This window comes from Callospermophilus lateralis, chromosome 2 (assembly GCF_048772815.1).
Source record: "Callospermophilus lateralis isolate mCalLat2 chromosome 2, mCalLat2.hap1, whole genome shotgun sequence".
NCBI lineage: Eukaryota > Metazoa > Chordata > Mammalia > Rodentia > Sciuridae > Callospermophilus > Callospermophilus lateralis.
Window position 1 is genome coordinate 613,408 of NC_135306.1, and position 18,366 is coordinate 631,773.

The following is an 18,366-nucleotide window of genomic DNA, read 5'->3' on the forward strand; positions in this document are numbered from 1 at the left end:
AGCTAAAACAGAAGGGTTCAATAGGATCCAGAGACTCTGAAATAATGTGCAAAGGTCCAAGCTTCAATAAAACATCACGCATCCTTCAGAACACTGGGAAGAGCTCAACCCAAATGAAAAAGGACAACACAGATGATCCCAAACACACAAAGCAGAAGAGAAGACAGAAAGTCCACCAGCGAAGCAGAGGGCATGAGGGGAGAGCCGCAAGCCTACCCTGAAGTGCATGACCAAGCAGGTGGGCTACTCAGCAGACCAGGGACCTTCCAGAAGGAAAGCAGAGCAGCAGAACCCAGCCAGCACGCAGACTCGATGGCCAAAGAGCCCCAAGTCAGCCTCAGGCAGCAGCCACCTTAAGAAGGTGTGTGGATCCCAAGCACCAGCCACAAGAGTCCAAGCAAACTGCATGACAGTCCAACTTCCAAAGGTGACAAGGAACAGACCTAGAAAGCAGATGGAGAAACACGCATCCCTGGGGAGAGCAGCCCACCTCAAACCAGGGCGGAAGGAAGGGGTGCCGCAGAACCCGAGCAGGGAGGGGTGGCTCCAGAGCTCCATGCTACAGACCTGCCCTAAAGAAAATTCCTGGACAGAGAGGATAAGGGAATCGCTGACCACAGGACAGAAAGGCACAAAGGAGCAGAACCTGCACCAGGCACCAGCCACCTCCTCCGGAGTGTCCTGAGGAGGTCGACAGCACACTGTGGTGTGTTCTCTGTGTGCAGGAGCCGCCTGGGACGGTCAGATGGTGGGAGAGGACAGCCTCACGGGGAGACCAGGTAGATTTGGTATATATGATGCAATATTTAGGCAACCACTAAAAACTATCAAACAATGTGCTCAAAAATGCTATAGAGGGCTGGGGCTGGGGCTCAGCTGCAGAGCAATCGCCTAGCACCTGTGAGGCACTGGGTTCGATCCTCAGCACCACATAAAAATAAACAAATAAAGATATTGTGTCAAACTACAACTAAAAAAAAATTTAAATGCTATAGATAAATCCAAATGAATTCCAAACTGTGCTCAAGTAAACCAAAGGAAGGAAGGAAAAAGAAACCAGAAAAATGAAAAACAGATCAAACTGAAAATAAAAAAATTAAATATTAGGCTTAATCCCTAATATGTTAAAATTATAGCCAAAAAAAAAGCAAAAAAAAAATGGCATAGTAGACTAAAAAAAATCATCCAGTTATATTGGCTATCAAACTTACTTTAAACACAAAGATAGGCAAGTTGAACATAAAAAGAGAGAATTATGCAAATATTATTCAAAGAAAAGTAAAAAGGACTGTATTTACATCAGGTAAAGCAGATTTGGGATCAAATAAAATGCCCAGAGACAGAGGAAAATACATGAATGAAATCTACTAAGAAGATCTAGTGATGTTTTTTTTTGGGGGGGGGGGGGTGCGGGTAACCAGGGATTGAACCCTGGGGCGCTTAACCACACAGCCACATCCCCAGCCCTTTTTTATATTTTACTTAGAGACAGACATCTTGCTAAGCTGCTTAGGGCCTTGCTAAATTGCTAAGGTTAGCTTTGCACTTGCGATCTTCCTGCCTCAGCCTCCTGAGCCACTGGGATGGTAGGTGTGGGTTACCACGCCCAGGCAAGACCTAGTAATTCTAAACATGTATCTTAGTCCATTTGTGTTGCTATAACAAAATACCTGAACAATTGCCTCAGAACAAATACCGAGGCTGGCACTGTCAAGTTATCATGACTGGGAAGTCCAGGGTCACAGTGTCAGCCAGTTCCCCGTCTAGGGACGCGAGGCCCCAGCCTGTGCTCTCAAGGCAGCACCCTGCCGCCCCATCCTCCAGACCGGAGAAAGGTATGTCCCCAAAGAGCCAAAAAGATGGAGAGCAGAGGCCCTGGCAGCTCTCTCAGCCCGGCTCTAGGGCCCAAGCCCACCCATGGAAGCACGAGGCAGTCACCAGTGAAGGCCCATCCCTCAAGCACTGGAGACTGAGGTTGAAGAGAATGAGGGACATGTCCTGGCCACAGCAGGGACCATGACAAGCAGCCTCCAGTCAGAGTCGGGGACATTGACACCTTCCTCCCAACAACCAGGGGAGAGATACAGCAAGGCAGAGAAAACCCTGTAAAACCTTCCACAACAGGAACTGATGCGAGCAGAGTGTAGTTGTCTCCAATTATCCACCACACAGGTCCAGATAAACCACACCCCGGGCCTGGAGTCCTACTAAGTGCGTTCTCTGACCACAGTGGAATCCCACTGAAAATGGATCCCAAAAAGGTACTGGGGCCAGGGACAGAGGTGCAAGCCCATGATCTCAGCAATGTGGATGGCAAGTGGAAGACAGCCTGAGCAACTGGAGACCCTGGAATAAAAAAATAAAACGGATGGGAGATGTAGCTCAGTGGTAAAGCATCCCTCAGTTCGAGAGGAAGGAAGGGAAGAAAGAGGGAGGGAAGAAAGAGGAGGGAGGGAGGGAGGAAAGAGGGAGGGAGGGAGGAAAGAGGGAGGGAGGAAAGAGGGAGAGAGGAAAGAGGGAGGGAGGAGAGAGAGAGGGAGGGAGGGAGGGAGGAAAGAGGGAGGGAGGGAGGAAAGTGGGAGGGAGGGAGGAAAGAGGGCGGGAGGGAGGAAAGAGGGAGGGAGGAAGGGAGGAGGAAAGAGGGAGGAGAGAGAGAGGGAGGGAGGGAGGGAGGAAAGAGGGAGGGAAGAAAGAGGGAGGGAGGGAGGGAGGGAGGAAAGAGGGAGGGAGGGAGGGAAGAGGGAGGGAAGAAAGAGGGAGGGAGGGAGGGAGGAAAGAGGGAGGGAGGATCTGATGTCCTGCCCATCTGGGGCCAATACCACCCCCCAACACTACTCCCAGAGCAAGGGTCTGAGACAACAGGTATGGGCAGGGCAAAGCAGGGACTCTTACCCTCAAATGCCACTGATAGCCTCAGTGCCACTGCGTGGCTTCACGTGCCACTGAAGACCCCACCCTGAGGGCTGTGCTAAGCCCCCACCTGTGCCAGGGATGGACAACCAAGCCAGGACGACAGCACGTCTGCTCCCATGTGGCTCACTCAGTGCTGAAGCCCACTGAGACCAGCTGCTCAGAACACAGTGGCCCACTGACCACGCGCCTGGCCACGCAGGAGCCTGACACATGTGCACAAGATGAGCATTGTTCTCACACCCAGATGCAGCAGCCACACTGCCGCCTGGGGGCAAGGAGCAACTTGGACTTGGAAGTCTCATTCGGGTTCCTCTGACACATTCAGTAAAATAATTGAGAATCTTCTGGAGAGGACTCACTGCTATAAGGTGGCATAGGAGTACTGTGATCCACGGGAGGAGAGTTGACCCCAACCCTCCTGGATGGCTGGAGGGGTCGAGGCTTCTGTGGAGAAAGTGGGAGCAGCAACAAAACCAGAACCAGGGCCTGAAGACATGCTGAACTGTGTGACCTTGGGGCCAGATCCAACAGAGCAGAGTTGCTCCTGAGGACAAGCAAAGAAGGCGGAGGAGAGCTGCTCCCGCCAAGGCCCGTGGGCCTCGCTCTGTGGAGTGGAGATCCTGGTGTGGAGGGTGGACTGCCCCAGGTGGGAGAGCTCTGCCACCAGACTCACCCAGGGCCAGAGAAGGCCTGGCAGGAGTCAGTGGTGCACCTCACTGCCGTCTGAGGGCCTCCCACCCCAGCAGCCACACACCCCGCCAGCAGGGAGCACCCCGCACAAGGGGCACGTGCCCGTCACTGACTCTCAGCAATGATTTTTAAGTCAGGTACGTCCATCCTTCTGTTAACATGATGTCTGCTTCACAGACTACAGGGTAAGGCAGTCATAAATTTCACAGGCCACGAAAAACCCGACGAGTCACCTGACTGCTCTACCGCATGATCACATCAGGTTGTGACCCAGGCCCACACCTGCGGCAGCCCTGAGGCACGTCTCTACTAGACAAACTCCTGTTGACGAAGCGGCCACTCACATGCTCCCTGGGCAGCACAGTCTGGGAGGGGTGTCTGTGGGAGCCCAGGTCACCAGCCTCCCGGGAACCTCCCCCGCAACACTCCTCCCCGAGCAAGTGTCTGAGACAGCAGGTGTGGGCAAGGCAAAGTCAGCGTCCCTTGGAGACGCCTCTCTCAGACAGGAGGGCTCACGGCACCCGGGACTCTCCAGCCTGTCTGTGATCAGCAGCCCAGCACCCGCACCTGAGCCAGGCTGGGAAGGTCCTGGGCAGGTGAGGGAGCCCTGCCTGGGCCCCTTCTTGGGTGCACTGGTGCCTCCATGTGACATGTGGCTCCAGGCTGAGGCGGACAACAGTGAGAAGTGAGAAGCGGCCCCAGGCCCACAACAGAGGAGGCTGGGAGAGAAGGACGCTGGACGCCTGTGCACTCTCCAGGCCCCACTCTGCCAGCAACATCTGGACGGGACCTGGAGGACGAGGCCTCCGTCCCCCCCTGGCTCTGCATCCGTCCCTCACCACTCAGTCTACAGCCCCTGTAAGAACTGGCCACCAGTGAGCCAGGAAGAGAGGCTTCACAGAAGCCAGCCCTGCCCGTGAACCTGTACCCCAGAATCCAGGGGACAAGGGTCAGCTGTACAAGGTACCTGTCCCTGGGCTTTCTTAGGACAGCTGGCAGGCCCACACACAGTCCTTCCAGGAAAGATCCCATGAGGCCCACGGGTAGGGAAGACACAGGCCAACACCTTGTTGGATGAAGACTGCCAGGCAGGCACGGCCCCCCAGGACAACACAGAGGACCAGAGCCCCACTCCCTTCCAACAGGCTTCTGTGCTCTGGGGGAACCAGGGAGTCTGTAATGACATGACAGGGCTCTTGGAATGGCCTCCTGGCCTGAAGAAAGGGGACTCACTGGAGTGGCCGCAAGGAGACAGGGTCACGGCTGGCAAGAGGATGCCTGGGAGTACCAAGTGACCACTGGGAATTCGTGTTGTAGAAACACGGGCCCATTGGCAACCGGAGTGACATGTGGCTCCTGCAGACAGAGCTGCAAATAGGGTGGAGGGGACAGGAAGCAGAGCCCTGCCCTGCCTGCCCTAGTGGCCTCTGGTCTCAGTCTAGGAAGGCTGGGAGCCAGGGAGCTCCTTATCCAGGGAGCCAGGCTGCAATGGGCACCTCCTGCCTGCCCGCCTCCCAGTGCAGGGACCAACTTGAGCTAGTACAGGAGAAGCTCTCACCTTGGAGGAGTCACAGCTCGGCTCCAGGGTGGAGAGGGCCGGGGGCCCAGCAGGACTGCAGCTGCTGGGAGGCCACTACCCTGTGCCCACAAGGCTCCAGCCCTTACCAGGCATGACCTGCACTCCTGTTACCTCGGCGGCGAATGGGCACAGGATGCAGACCAGCTGCCCCCCAGCCACCTCATCATCCAGCCTGACCGTGGGTACTACGGTCCTGCAGCCCAAGGCAGCAAAACAGTCGGGTCTGAGCCCCAGAGCTGGGCAGAGATCGGCCCAGGATGACCAACCTCTGTTGAAGCTGGATGTAGTGGCCAAACTGTAATCCCAGAAACTGGCTGAGGCAGGAAGATTGCAAATTCAAGGCCAGCCTCAGAACTTAGTGAGATCCTGGCTCTAAAACAAAAGCCAAAAAATGGGCTGGGGTGTGGTTCACTTGTAAAGCATCCCAGGGTTCGATCCCTGGTACCAAAAAAAAGAAGTGGGGCTGCTCTCCAGAGCCAGCCAGGTGCGGGTCCCAGACCAAGCAGACACTGAGCCACAGGGAGTGCAGGCTCCAGGGACCTCCAGCAAGAGGGGAATGTGTGTTTACAAGCAGGACTCCTCTCAAATGCTGACGTTAATCTGGAGCCTATCTCAAACTCTGGCCACAGGACCATGTCCCTGCAGCCCCCCAGCCACTGACCCAAAGTGGTAAGGAGTCCAGGGCCCTGACAGTCCAAACACACTGGCTGACCACAGGGCCAGCATCCTCCCTGCAAGTGCCCCTTTCCCACCCACTGGATAGATCAGCACCAGAGGGAAAGAAGCAAGAGTCCTGGGCCCCAGGACCCACTGTCTACTCACCTCTTATCCCTGGAACTGGGTGGCCCTGGGCTGAGATTCCCCAAGGGCATCCAGCTAACTTGAAATAAAACCCAGAGGCCTCTCAGCATGCAGCACCTGAGGCTCACTGTGGCCAGTGGTCAGCACACCTTCCTGTCCCTGCCCACATCCCTCCAGGCCTGACCACTGAGTGCCAGCTCAGAGATCAGCAGTTTAGGAACCTAAGCCTCTCTGTGGGACCTCGGAAGGAAAAGAGGGTGTACATCTGCAAAACCACACCTGGTGCCCAGCCTGTGGTCACTGGCAAGAGCTTGGAGTGTAGAGAGGACCTGGGATACTGTAGACCTCCACTGTGTATGGAAAGACGGCCCCATGGCAAGATCTGGTCCAGCAAGGTGTGAATATCTGAGGCCCTGCATGAATCACAGACAGATGGTCTGGCTGACCTCCTCTGCCTCTAGGGGTAACAGGTGTGCAGAGGCTCAGCCTCCCTCAAGAATGCATTGCTGGGCAGGTGTGGGGGTCCCCTGTGTAGAACAGAGTCCTATGGGTCTAGACACTGGCCTGATGCCCCTGGTCAGCAAACCAGCCCCATTCTGCCCCCATCCAGGCAGCTTTTGGGCCTGGGTCTTCAGAGGGCTTGCCCTAACCCGGAACACACACAGCCCACTGATACTCAGGAAATGGCCTAGAGCCGGAACTGCCTCGAGTCTGGCTGATCTGAACACCCACTCTCTCTGGAATCAGCCAGTAGTAGCTCAAGCCCCTGCACACACAGGAGGGGCCTGGCCCTGCCCTCCAGTTCAGGAAAGTTTCAGGAATCCTGAGACAGAGGAAGAAGGGAGGGAGGAGGGAGGAGACAAACCAAGCAGGGGAAAGAGCTGGGTCCTCTATAAATACCAGTGCAGGGGCGTGTGCCAGAGAGGGAGGCTGGGATGCCACCCACCAGGGCAGTGCCTCTCAGAGTCTTACATAACCAGCACAGGGCTCCAGGCCAGCCGAGGGACGGTTGGCTGGTGAGAGGCCATGGACAGGAGGGAGGTGCCTGAGGTGCAGAGAGATCCGGGACCCACAGCAGCTGCCCCCTTGCAGTACCCAGAGTGCAGGCTGCATGCAGAGGATGCAGGATCTCAGCAGGTGCAGGGTCTGGAGTGCTCCCAGGGATACCACAGTACCAGGGGGCACTGCAGAGACCCCTGGCCCGGCCCCATGGAAACTGCCTAAGGAGACCCAAACCCCAGACAATGGGAACATGGAGGACCCTTCTGCTGCCACAAGGAACTTCTGTCAGAACTCGCAGCTCCCCTCCCCAGGGGTTCCTGGCACACTTGAGAGGTCAGTGAGGGCTGGCAAGGAGGGTTCCCACTTCAGGGGCAGGGGAGAAGGCCCAGCTCCCCAACCTGGGGGGCACCAGGTGCCTCAGCCGGGTCACAGCCAAGGTCAGGGGCTTGGAAAGTGCCTATCACAGAGCTTGCTCCGGTCATTGGGTCAGCCCTCCTTCACACCCAGTCACTGTGTCCCCTGGCCTGAAACACGGCTGTCACACTCCCTCCTACCCAGCGCTGAACCCAGAGAGGGCCCTGAGCGCCAATCACCCCCCCTGAAAAGAAACCCCAGTTTAATTCAGAGTCAGACAAGAAGCTGTGGTTGGAACCATTCCCTGGGAGCCACCTGCCTGGGCTGGGACACACTTCTCTGCTGTCCCTACAGGTGGTAAAGGGAAGCACAGGGCCACAACAGGGTGTGGACACCTGGGCTTGGCGGTCCTCGAGCGCCAGCTGTTGCCCATGACGGGGGCTTCCTGAGGGGCCTGGGACGGCAGAGGCAGTGAAGCAGGGACAGCCAGGAACTGGCAGGGCAGGGCAGGAGGGCAGGGGCAGATGCTAGGCTTGGACGGGAGGGTGGCCTGGGGAAGCGAGGCTCCACTCTCTCAGCCTGGGCCTCCAGCCTAGGCCTCCACTTGCAGTTCATCCCATGCACTCCACAGCCAGGGCCCAGCATGGAGCCACTCTGGCCCCTCACAGAAGCCACAGCCCCCGTGGCCTCCCTGCATCCTCCCAGTGGCTCACGGTGACCTCTCTCCCTCCTCAGCCCCTGCTGTGCTCCTCGAGCCTTCCCCACCCTACCACCGGGGAGGTGCAACTATCCATTGTGAGGGCAGAAACCATCTGTGTCCCCAGAAGCCTGAAAAGGGTGGGAGGGGGCACGTACCCTCAGCCAACTCTTTCCAAGTGGCCAAGCAAAGCCAGGAGCAGAGGGGGAGAAAGGGGCAGCAGGGGGAGTTTGCAGCTCACCTACTCGCCCACTCCCGCCTCCCTCCATGCCTTCCCTTTCTCTGACTCTTTTCTTCTTTGTAAGGGAGATTGAACCCAGGGACACTTAACCACACCCTCAGCCCTTTTTTATATTTTACTTGGAGGCAAGGTCTTGCCAAGTTTCGTAGGGCCTCCCTAAATTGCTGAGGCTGGCTTTGAACCTTGGATCCTCCTGCCTCAGCCTCCCAAGCCACTGGGATTAAGGCATAGCCACTCTGCCTGGCAACCCTTTTTGTTTTGTTCCCTCCCACCTCCTTCCTCTCTTCAGCATCACACCTGGGCTGAGCACTTGCTTCCAGACCCAACATGTACAGAGACCAACCAGCACGGTCCCAAGGACTCACTCCCCTTGCCCATCCCTGCCAACCCGAGGAGCCCACATGCTACTCCAGATCCCTAGTCCAATGGACAGGCCTGTGTTGTCCAGAGCCTGGACCCCATCTTCACTCGTTGGCCCCTTGTCTCCATCAGCCGTGGATCTGTCCCTCCTGCACTAGCCTGGCGGCTCTCAGCCAATCCTCCCGTGGAGGCTGCCCTGCCCTGCCTCTCGGAGCTTCTAGCCGCAGCAGCCCCAGTGTCCTCATCCCTACCCGTGCCAGCTATGGTATCTCACTGCATCCCCCTCTCCAGCCCACCTCCAGGGGCACAGCCTGCCCTTCCGGGCACCCTGTGTCCAGGTGTCCAGTCTCCACTAGCTCCACTAGCTCCCTGCCAGCTGCAGCCGTAAGCTCTGGGCCACTGAGCAGTGGTGGGCAGTTCCCCTGTGCCCCATCCCTGGGGATCTTGTCTGCCTCTCCTGCATTCCCCAGGTGCACCGCAGCCATGGCCTCTGCCCAGAGAGCTAGGTGCTTGTCCCCGTTGCCCCAAGGCCCGCCTGAGTCACCTCAGAGGGAGGACTTCCCTCCTGCCCTGCACAAAGCCCCTCTTTCTCATGGCACTGGTGGCCACTCGTCTCCTTCATGTCCCACCCCAGCAAGCTCTGCGCCCTGGCCTGGGCACGTGGCTATGTGCACGCGGGCAGGGGCAGGACATAAGAGAAAGGGGTGCTGAACCCGGGGAGCTGGACCTGTGTGGTGTGGTGGCCACACTCTGGAGGATGGCCTACGGGCAGGGGCTGCAGCCTGATCACCCTGCCGCCAGCACTTGCAGACCAAGTGAAGGGCCAGCGTGCGAGGGAAGGTGGAGCAGGGGCAGCTCCAGAGGCCAGAGAAGCCAGGCGACGACAGAGGCACGGAAGAGGGGCAGTGCTCCCTCCCTCCTGCGCAAGGAGCCACCTGGGGCTCGGGCTGGAACTCGGGCCATTGGAGCTCTTCTGGGCCCCTCCCGAGACCCGCCAAGCAGCACAGAGCATTCCTGGAAGAGCCCGCCAGGTCAGGGAGCCCAACCCCCAGGCAAAGGCTCCCTGGGCTCCAGTCAGCAGCAGGACAGACCAGGAGCCAGAGCCCTCTGACAGCAAGGAGGGACCATGTCTGGCAGCCAGCCACATGTCCCCACCCACCCAAGGAACAGCAGTCGGTGGTCACCCATGGGTTGACCACTTGAGAACAGGGCTCAGGCCTGAGGCTCCCCCGTGGCACAGCCCACCAAGCTCAGTGCCCAGAAGCTGCCAACGTGTCCGACAAGGCCCAGGGCCCTGCAGAGGCACCCCTGGGACCTGCAAGAGACCCTGCAGCCCAAGAGGTAGGACCCAGCCCAGACCACACCCATCTCCCCAGCCCTGAGCACCAGAGAGGTGAGAAGTCTGGAAGGGGTGAGCAGGAAGTCAGTGGGCACTCAGCCTCGGGGACAGGCACCTGGGTCAGGACAGGCCCCTGGGTCTCCTCAGGCACCTCCCAGTCTCCGACACTAGTCTCAGAGGTAGAGGGACCCCAGCAGTCAGCCACCCCTGGGGCTTTACCAGGCCTTTCCCCACCCAGCCTCCAGCCCTCTGAGCACTAATTAAACAAATGTTAATTAAAACAGGAGAGTGACAAGAAAGGCCTCCCTCCCCCAGCCTGTGCCACCACTGCCCAAGGGACCTCCAATCGGGAGTTCTAGGGACAGGGTTCTTCCCCAGACCCTCACTACGCAGACACAGCACACAGCACAGAGGCTTCCCACGGCTCTGGGCCTGCGTGTGAGCCCAGGGACACAGACCCCTCCCACTGGGGTGTCCCAGAAACCTAGCGCCCCCTCAGGGGATGACAGTAGAAAGAGCCAGAGCCAGGCCCAGCCGTCTGGAGACGTCTGGAGAGGGAGGTCCTAGAAGTCAGGGAGTGGGAGTCTGGAGGGGCAGGAACGGGGAGAAGGGCAGGGAAAGCCATGCAGAGGCCGGAGGTGGGGGACAGAAGAGCCAGGCACAGGGGATGTGAGCACCGCAGGGGCTGAGCCCTCGCACTGGGCTCCACAGAAGTGAGCCGCTCTGTCCTCCCCAATGCCCAGCACTGGCGGTCCCCCAACCTGGGGGCTTGGCCTGGAATCCAAGGGGCCCTGGGTGTCTGGCGGGCCTCAGCGCCCAGCGGGCCCCAGGCAGCCCACCCCCAACACGAATGCTCTTTTGCCTTAACATTCATGATTCAGCCAAGGCCCCAGGGACCCAAGCCAGGCTCAGGGGAAGCTCTGAAAAATAAGAGGCCTTGTCCTCAGAGGCTTCCTTCTAGAGCAAGAGAGACGTAAACACCTGTGGTGGCTCCTGGGTGTCCCAAGGAACGGCCCCTGAGCATGGGGAGCACCAGTCTCCCAAGGGGCAACTCTGACACCCCGCTGATGTCACTGGTGGGTCTGCAGGTCCCCACAGGGCCACAGAGGGCTTCCTGGGGAGCACCCCTGCAGAGTGTGAAGGTGCCCACCTGGAGGGGCACAGGGGCAGCCTCAACACCAACACCCTGGGCCCCACACCCAAGGCCCCAGGACTGGGGGATGCTCAGGAGCCCACTAGCCTCTGCCAGCTCCCTTTCTTCCCCACACTCAGGAAGCCCCAGACTCAGGGCTGCCTCTTCATCCTCTGCCATCGGCTCCAGCCCCTCCTGTGTCTCCCCACAAGTGCCAGGCCATGGAGACAGTGAGTGGTAGGAACGGCTCTGCCTCCCACCTCTCCTTGGAAGGGAGTGGGCTGGGCTCTGCACCTCCAGGGACCCCAAGTCCCAGGAAGAAGATCCTCTGGGACTGGGGCCATATCAACAAGCTCTGGAGCAGAGGCCCCACGGCCCTCACTCCCTCAGCCTGCAGCCAAAGAAACGGGAGAGGGGCCCTGGGGGGCAACTGGGCAGATGGAACCTCTGAGGCCAGTGGGCATGGGGCAAGCAGCTCCCTGGACTCCTGGGGGCTGCTGGGGAGGTGGCACGTTGGCCATCATAAGGACGAGCTGAGGAGGAAACTGGGTGGAGGCCCTGGTTGTGGCCTCAGGGGAAGGCAGCAAAGAGCTTGGAGGGTCCAGATGGCTCTAGGACAGGAAGAAGCTCAAGTGCCAAGTGCCCCCCAGATCCCAGGCAGCAAAGCCCTCCCTTCCTTGGGAGCCTCTCCCCAGCAGACCCAGACCACAAAGCAGGCACCCTCCTGGTCACTCTGGCCGTGGGACCCAGCAGCTGCCTCCCCTGTGACTGCAAACAAGCCTCTCCTGAGCCAAGAGCACACAGACAACTGCGGAAACCTCCGTGCCCCACGCCCTGGGCAGGGCGTGGACACGCACACAGGGCATGCAGGCCACCTACCCTGTGAGGACCACCACGAAGTCCATGACGTTCCAGCCATTCCGCAGGTAGGAGCCCTTGTGGAAAGCAAAGCCGAGTGCGATGATCTTGATCCCCGCCTCAAAGCAAAAGATGCCGATGAAATAGGGCTCTGTGTCATCCTGAGAAGAGGCACAGGGCACTGGTTACTTCTGCCCTCCCTGCAGTGGCTGGGGCAGCAGGCCCTGTCTGATGGCCACACCCACTGTCCCAAGTCTGATCCTTCTGACCCGCCTGACACACCCAGACTCCTCCAGCCTGGCATCTCCACCACTAGCCTGTGGGTGCTCATCTGCATGTGCCCCCTCAAGGGACACCCCACTGTTGATGGGCAGCATCAGGGTCTCAGCTTCTGCTCCAGCTCAGAGCACCCAGGGCCTGCTCTGCTTGAACCAGTGAAGAAGGCAATGAAGAGAGTGAGGTGGAAGTGGGTCTCCATCAACTGTGGAAACCCTGCCAATGCCCTCCACTGCTATCTCTTTCTACGAAGATCCGTAGCTGGGCAAGGACCACAGCTAAACCCAGCAGCCACCTCAGCTGACCACTGGGCACAGTTATCTGAATAAAACTCAGCCCCAGAACTCAGTCCAGGGCCCACTGACACTTTCAGTACACACCTGGGTAAACAGAACCTGCAAACCCTAGCAGGGAACCAACAGAAACACAGAAGCAAAACCTGCAGCCCTGAGACCATGGGAGCAACGGCTCCTGTGAGGACCCCCAGGGCAGGAGCTTGTTCAGGGCCAGGGTCCTGAAACCAAGACACCGCTGGACCCCAGGGAGGCTCCTAGAGGTGTGGTGTCAAAGGGCCAAGTTTTCCATGGCCAGACTTTGAGGAAAAGAACTCCAGTTGAAGGAACCAGTGTGACCAAAAGGACAGAAGATGAGAGATCCTAGAAAGACCCCTGTCCTCCACTCCAGGCAGTGACTTGGTCAACAGGTTCTGAGCATCAAGCTGGGGCAGGCCATTTTGGTGCTGAGCAAGCAGCGTGGAGCTTGGGGAGAACGGTACCATATGAGGGTGCAGCATGGCAAGTGACAGTGCTTCACAGGCCTAGGGACAGTGGCAAAGAGCCCTGGGAGCTGGACTTTGGGAGCCGGACCTGGGTACTGGACCTGGGTAAGGGACCTGTGGAGTTGGACCAGGGGAGCTGGACCAGGGGAGCTGAACCTGGGTACTGGACCTAGGGAGCTAGACCAACAGAGGTGGATGAGGGGAGCCAGGCCAGGAGAGCTAGACCTGGGTACTAGAGCTGGGGAGCTGGACCTGGGGGGGCTGGACATGGGTACTGGACCTGTGGAGCTAGATAGAGGAGCTGGAGCTGGGGAGCTGGAGCTGGGGAGCTGGGCCTGGGTACTGGATGTGGGCACTGGACCTGTGGAGCTAGACCAGGGGAGCTCGACCAGGGGAGCTGGAGGTGGAGGGTCAGCAGGACTCACGTCTGCACTCGGTAGTAGATGAAGAGGAGCTAAGGAGCAGGCCAGCTCCCAGAGCCATGGGCTTAGTGATTTTCCTGACAGTGAAATTCACAGGAGGAACTTCCCTCCAGAGAGCGGCTCTGTCCTGCGGGGCAGGGGTCAGAGTGGCAGGGCTGGACATTGGCTGCAAGAAGCTGCCAAGTGAGGTGGGACTGCCAGCCCCCAAAGCCTGAACCTTTCTCCCAGAAGCCTGGCTCCTGATGGCTCTCCCCAGGGGATGAGGCAGGACATAAGCTCACAGCAGGGGCCTATGGATGCTGCCAGAACACAAGGGTTCACTGTGGCCCAGTGCTCCTGCCCTGCAACTCTGATGCTGACTCATGACAGGGACAAGGCCCCTGGAGGAGTGTGTATACTTTTTGTGACCTCAAGCCTTCTTAGTTTGAAGCATCCTCTTTCCCAAGAAGAGGAGCCACTGATCATCTGGCCAAATGGAATAGCTGGGCCCAGAGGACACATCTTCTCAGAAGGCTTATGGACAGAAAAGAAAAGTGCAGGCCATACTCCAGGGCCACTGGGAAGGAGACACTACCCCAGAGTTCTCCTCTCAGCTCATCCCAGCCTGGCCCTGGACCACCACCTAGGTGTACAGGCAGCCATGGGTGTGGGTGGCACTGGACTTCAAGGGGCTCCAGCCAAAGGCAAATCAGGAAGCTGATGGGTGGGTGGGAAGCAGAACCCCCAGATGAGGAGCCAGGAAGGCTGCACCAGAGCCTGGCTAGCAGACCACTGAGAAATCCATCTAACCCATTCAACCCCGCTGCTGCCCAGACAGCAGTCCAGCCTCCAGACCATAGTCTAGCTCCTGTCTGTCCTCAGAACCTTGAGGGCTGGACCTGCATGCAGGACCGGGGTCAGCAAAGAGGTCCTCAGGCCTCCATCTGGGACACATTCTGCTGATTCTCCCCAAAGATAGCCCCCATCCAGAAGCACACCCCCACACCTGCCACACAAAGCAAAACTGCTGCACCTGTGAGGCAGAAGTTCACACGGCTGGATGCCAGCTGGTCCACAAGAGGACCCTGAGTCTGGCCACTGCACTGGTCTCCTTGCACCAACCCCAGTCTGACCCTTGGCCTGAGTCTCTCTGGCCCTACTTACCAGACTTCATGGAAATAGGATCATGCCTGTGCCCTGGACCTCCAGCTTCCTCTCCCTTTCACCCTCTGCTCTGTCCTCTGAAGCACAGCTCACTACCAGTAGGAGCTAGAGGTCCAGAGGAGGCAAGAGACCCCATCAGCCCCACACCCAGGTACCTCCAGGGACCATGATGGCCTCACAGCATGGTTGATCTGTGCCCACTGCCACCACCCAACCCACATGGCCTTCTGTTGTCCTCCAGGAAACTCCTCAGCTCCCAGTGTCCACCTAATCATCTCCCCTTCCACACCACAGGGCCAGGAGTGGCTAGGTGGCCAACCAGAACTCAGAAGGGCACTGGGCCCCCCAAAAAGCACCTACCAGGCCATATCTCACATCTTCACTGAGTAGGAGTCCTGAAGTGGCAGCCAGGGTAGAGGGAAGCCAGAGCAGAGGCTGTCCCTTGGGGGACCTCATGCCCAAGCCCCCTTCTCCAGGCCCCTCCAATTGCCTTCTTTCTCTACATTCTGAGGTGTAGCAGCCCACACCCAGCCCACACTGAGCCCAAACAAAGGGGCATGGCAGGAGAGAAGAACTATGGGTTTCGAACTGTGCCATCACCTGTGAAGTTATGCTCACTCTGATCCAGTCCTCTGACCCAGAGTCCACTAGGCTGGCCTTCAACACCTGCCTCCTACTCTGCCCAACATCCTGCAGAGGTCCTGCCCTGGCTCCTGGTTCTCACAGGCTCTGTGGTTCAGCACAGATACCCCAGGGGTCTGGAGGGCTCTTGGCAGGAAGCTAGGGGTAAAAACTATTCAGAACATTTGGAAAGGAGGGCTTCCCCAGGAGGGGCAGACCCTGTGGGAACAGGGTTCTAAAAAAGGCCACAGAAGATAACCCTGAAGGAGGACCCCAATCCCCAGACTCAGGGTTGCACCAAAAGAGCCCCACCAGGCCTGCAGGGAAGGTGGGCAGCTGACCCATTCTCCCCAGGGAACCCATTCAACCTGACATTCTCCTCTCCATATAAACGCCCTCCCTCGCCCCAGGTTTAGAACTTAGATTCTCAGATGAGAACCCAGAGCAGCTGCCTGGATGGCCCATCTGTGGTGTGGGGGTGGCTCCAGGAACAGAGCAGATCAGTTGAGCTGGACATCTCAACTTCCTGACCCTACAAGGAAGTGTCAGCTGCCCAGGTTCTATCCTGTCCCCTACCTGAAGTGTGTGGGGGTGCTTCCCAGCTCAGGCACAGATTCTAAAGAAAGTGAATCAGACAAGTTGCCACCATCCCACCATCTGGCCCCAGACCCCAGCACCAGCACTCACCAGGCGCTCCGACATGGGCGTCTTGTCTCCATCAGGGAGATGCTGCTCCAGGGCCAGCACGATGCAGTTGGCGATGATGGTGGCCAGGATCATGTACTCAAAGGGAGTGTGTGGGTTAAGGACTGGCCAGGAGGCGCCACAGCGGCAGAGGCCGGTGGCTGCGCAGTGCAGCAGCCTTGGCTAGGCGTCTCCCGAGGGCTGAGGATGATGGGTCCTGAGCCCACCACTTCCACCGACGAGGGCTGGTCTTTCTCGCTGCCCACCCCCATCCCAGGGGACCGCCGAAAGGCGGGGCCTCTGCAGTAGCAGCCGCCAGCCCCTCTGCACGTCCGGGCGGCCGTCAGCACCGCGGACAGCGCCTCCGCCCGGCTCCCCAAGGCTGAGGGCTGTGCGTTCCCAGAGCGGCAATACGAGACCCCCGCGCAGGCGCGTGCTCCTACCTAAAGACACGCAGCCACAAGCACCTACATAGGCACGTGAACATACATGTACCGAGAATCTCGAACGAACGCACGCGCAGCGCGGGACTCGTGCTATGCCCGCACACGCACACGCAGGCACCTGCAGCCAGCACGCGCACGGGCCGCATCTACACGGTCTCACACCTACACAGACATGGATTCGCCCTCGGGTGCCCTCCATGCTGGCCGAGAGCTCTGCACACCGACCAAGCTCCCCAAGGCCAAGTGAACCAAAGGTTGAGCCTTAGGGCAGAGGGGCTCCGCCCAGCACCCCTGGGGCCAGCTGGCCGCCGCCTTCGGGACCACACACACACACACACACACACACACACACACAGACGCGCGCGCACGACCACACGCACACACGCGCAGAGACCGGCCTCGGAGGCCCCGCCCCGCCCCCTCCTCGCCGGTCCACGGCGTCTTCGCTGCGCCTCTCCCGGGTCGCACCCTCCTCCTGGCCCGGGGAAAAATGGCCACTGGGCGCCGCCGCGACCGGCCCCAGTCCTCGCCCTCGGTCCAGGCCGCCCCTCCCAGACCTGGCAGACGCGGAACACGGACGCCGCGCCCGGTCCGCGCCCGGTCCCTGCCCTCGCGACCTCGGCAGTCAGCCCCTGCCCCGCCCGGCCCAGTCGCTGGCAGGATATGGCCACTCGGTGATGCGCTTGGCGTATTTGCGGACGACGTTGTCCTCGCTGAAGACGAAGAGCGAGCGATTGACGGTGAAGCAGTTCTGCTTGACCGGGATGGGATTGTACAGCGCCATGGTCCGTGCGCGCTGCGCAATGGACTGCTTGTAGAGGACCCGCTGGCCCGGCTGTAGCCCTCCGGGGCCCGGGCCACCCACCCCGCCGGCCCCGCCGCCCCGCGCCCTCTCCCCGCTGCCGGCGCCCCCATAGCGGCCGCCCAGCTCGTCCCCGAAGCGGACCATGGCTCCGGGGCGCCGCGCACATCCCCAGCCCGGTGGCCCCGGCAGGGAGGACGCGGGGCGCACCAGGCGCTCAAAGCAGAACAGTCGCCAAGCTGCCGGGACAGAACCGGACCTCGCCCGGCCCGGCCACCGCCGCACCCGACTCCGCGGCCCCGCGCCACGCCCTAAAAGGGGCCGGTCACGCGGCGGTGTCTGGCCAATCCAAAACGGCCCCGCCCCCGGACTCTCCGGCCCCGCCCCCGCCTGGTCGCCCCCACCCAGTCTCCACCGCCCTCCCCAGCCGCCGGCCCTCGAGGCTGCGCCTCGGCTGATGCTGCGGGTGCGCCCGGGTTCCGGTCGGTCGGGAGAATGTGCGCCCTCCACGCGTCCCGCTCCACACACGGGCTGGAAGCCACCAGAAGCGAATTGGTGCGCTGGAGTCTTCGACAGCCGCATTTGGCGCCGAGCCATGCTGTCCCCAGAGTTCATTCTGCCTGCGCGAACGCCCGACTCCTCGCACTCCACCCAAACCGACCCGCGTTCCCCAGAGACGTCAGCAGTGTTGAGATGCGCCAGTCCGAAGAGAGAGGACAGGCTCCAGGCTCCCCACTAGGTCCACAACTCACTCTTCCTGGAGGCCGCATGGACAGCTCCTCTGGACTTCTCTGCCGACCTCCTGCCGCTTCCCAGAAGGCCTGGTCTCCCGAGGGCAGTTCTGGTCCTTCTGGTTCTCCCGACATTCTTGCCCCAAGTTTTCATGACACAACCCTGTCGAGGGGCCCCAGCCCTTGTGCATACACCAGACACTGAACTGGCTACTAGATCTCAATTCTGACATTCTGCCATTAATTCAATAAGAACCGAATAATGGTGCCCTCGCACCACTTCGTTTACCATCCATCCTCCCTCTCCCCCAAGCATTTTGTAAGTACTCATTTGCCAGGCACTGGTTCCTCCTTCGTGGAGGTGACATTTTTACACCAAGGATAGCAAATATTTACATTGCACCTGCTTGGTGCTAGGCATGATGATCACACACAATTGCTCGAGGTCCCACAGCATGCTGGTGAGTTTTCCCAAATCACTCTTGGTAGGTGGTAGA

General features: G+C 59.4%; 1 protein-coding gene across 1 annotated transcript in view; it reads right to left on the reverse strand.

Moving 5' to 3' along the window:
- Window positions 1–17,285, reverse strand: part of Cacna1b (calcium voltage-gated channel subunit alpha1 B) — a 184,569-nt gene extending 167,284 nt beyond the window's left edge. Inside the window, exons 1-3 of the mRNA XM_076844985.2 lie at window positions 17,002–17,285; window positions 15,894–15,999; window positions 11,988–12,127 (exon numbers count right to left, since the gene is read on the reverse strand). Of these exons, the coding sequence (XP_076701100.2) occupies window positions 11,988–12,127; window positions 15,894–15,999; window positions 17,002–17,285 (530 nt within the window). The remainder of the gene's footprint in view (window positions 1–11,987; window positions 12,128–15,893; window positions 16,000–17,001) is intronic.
- Between the last annotated feature and the right edge of the window lie 1,081 nt (window positions 17,286–18,366).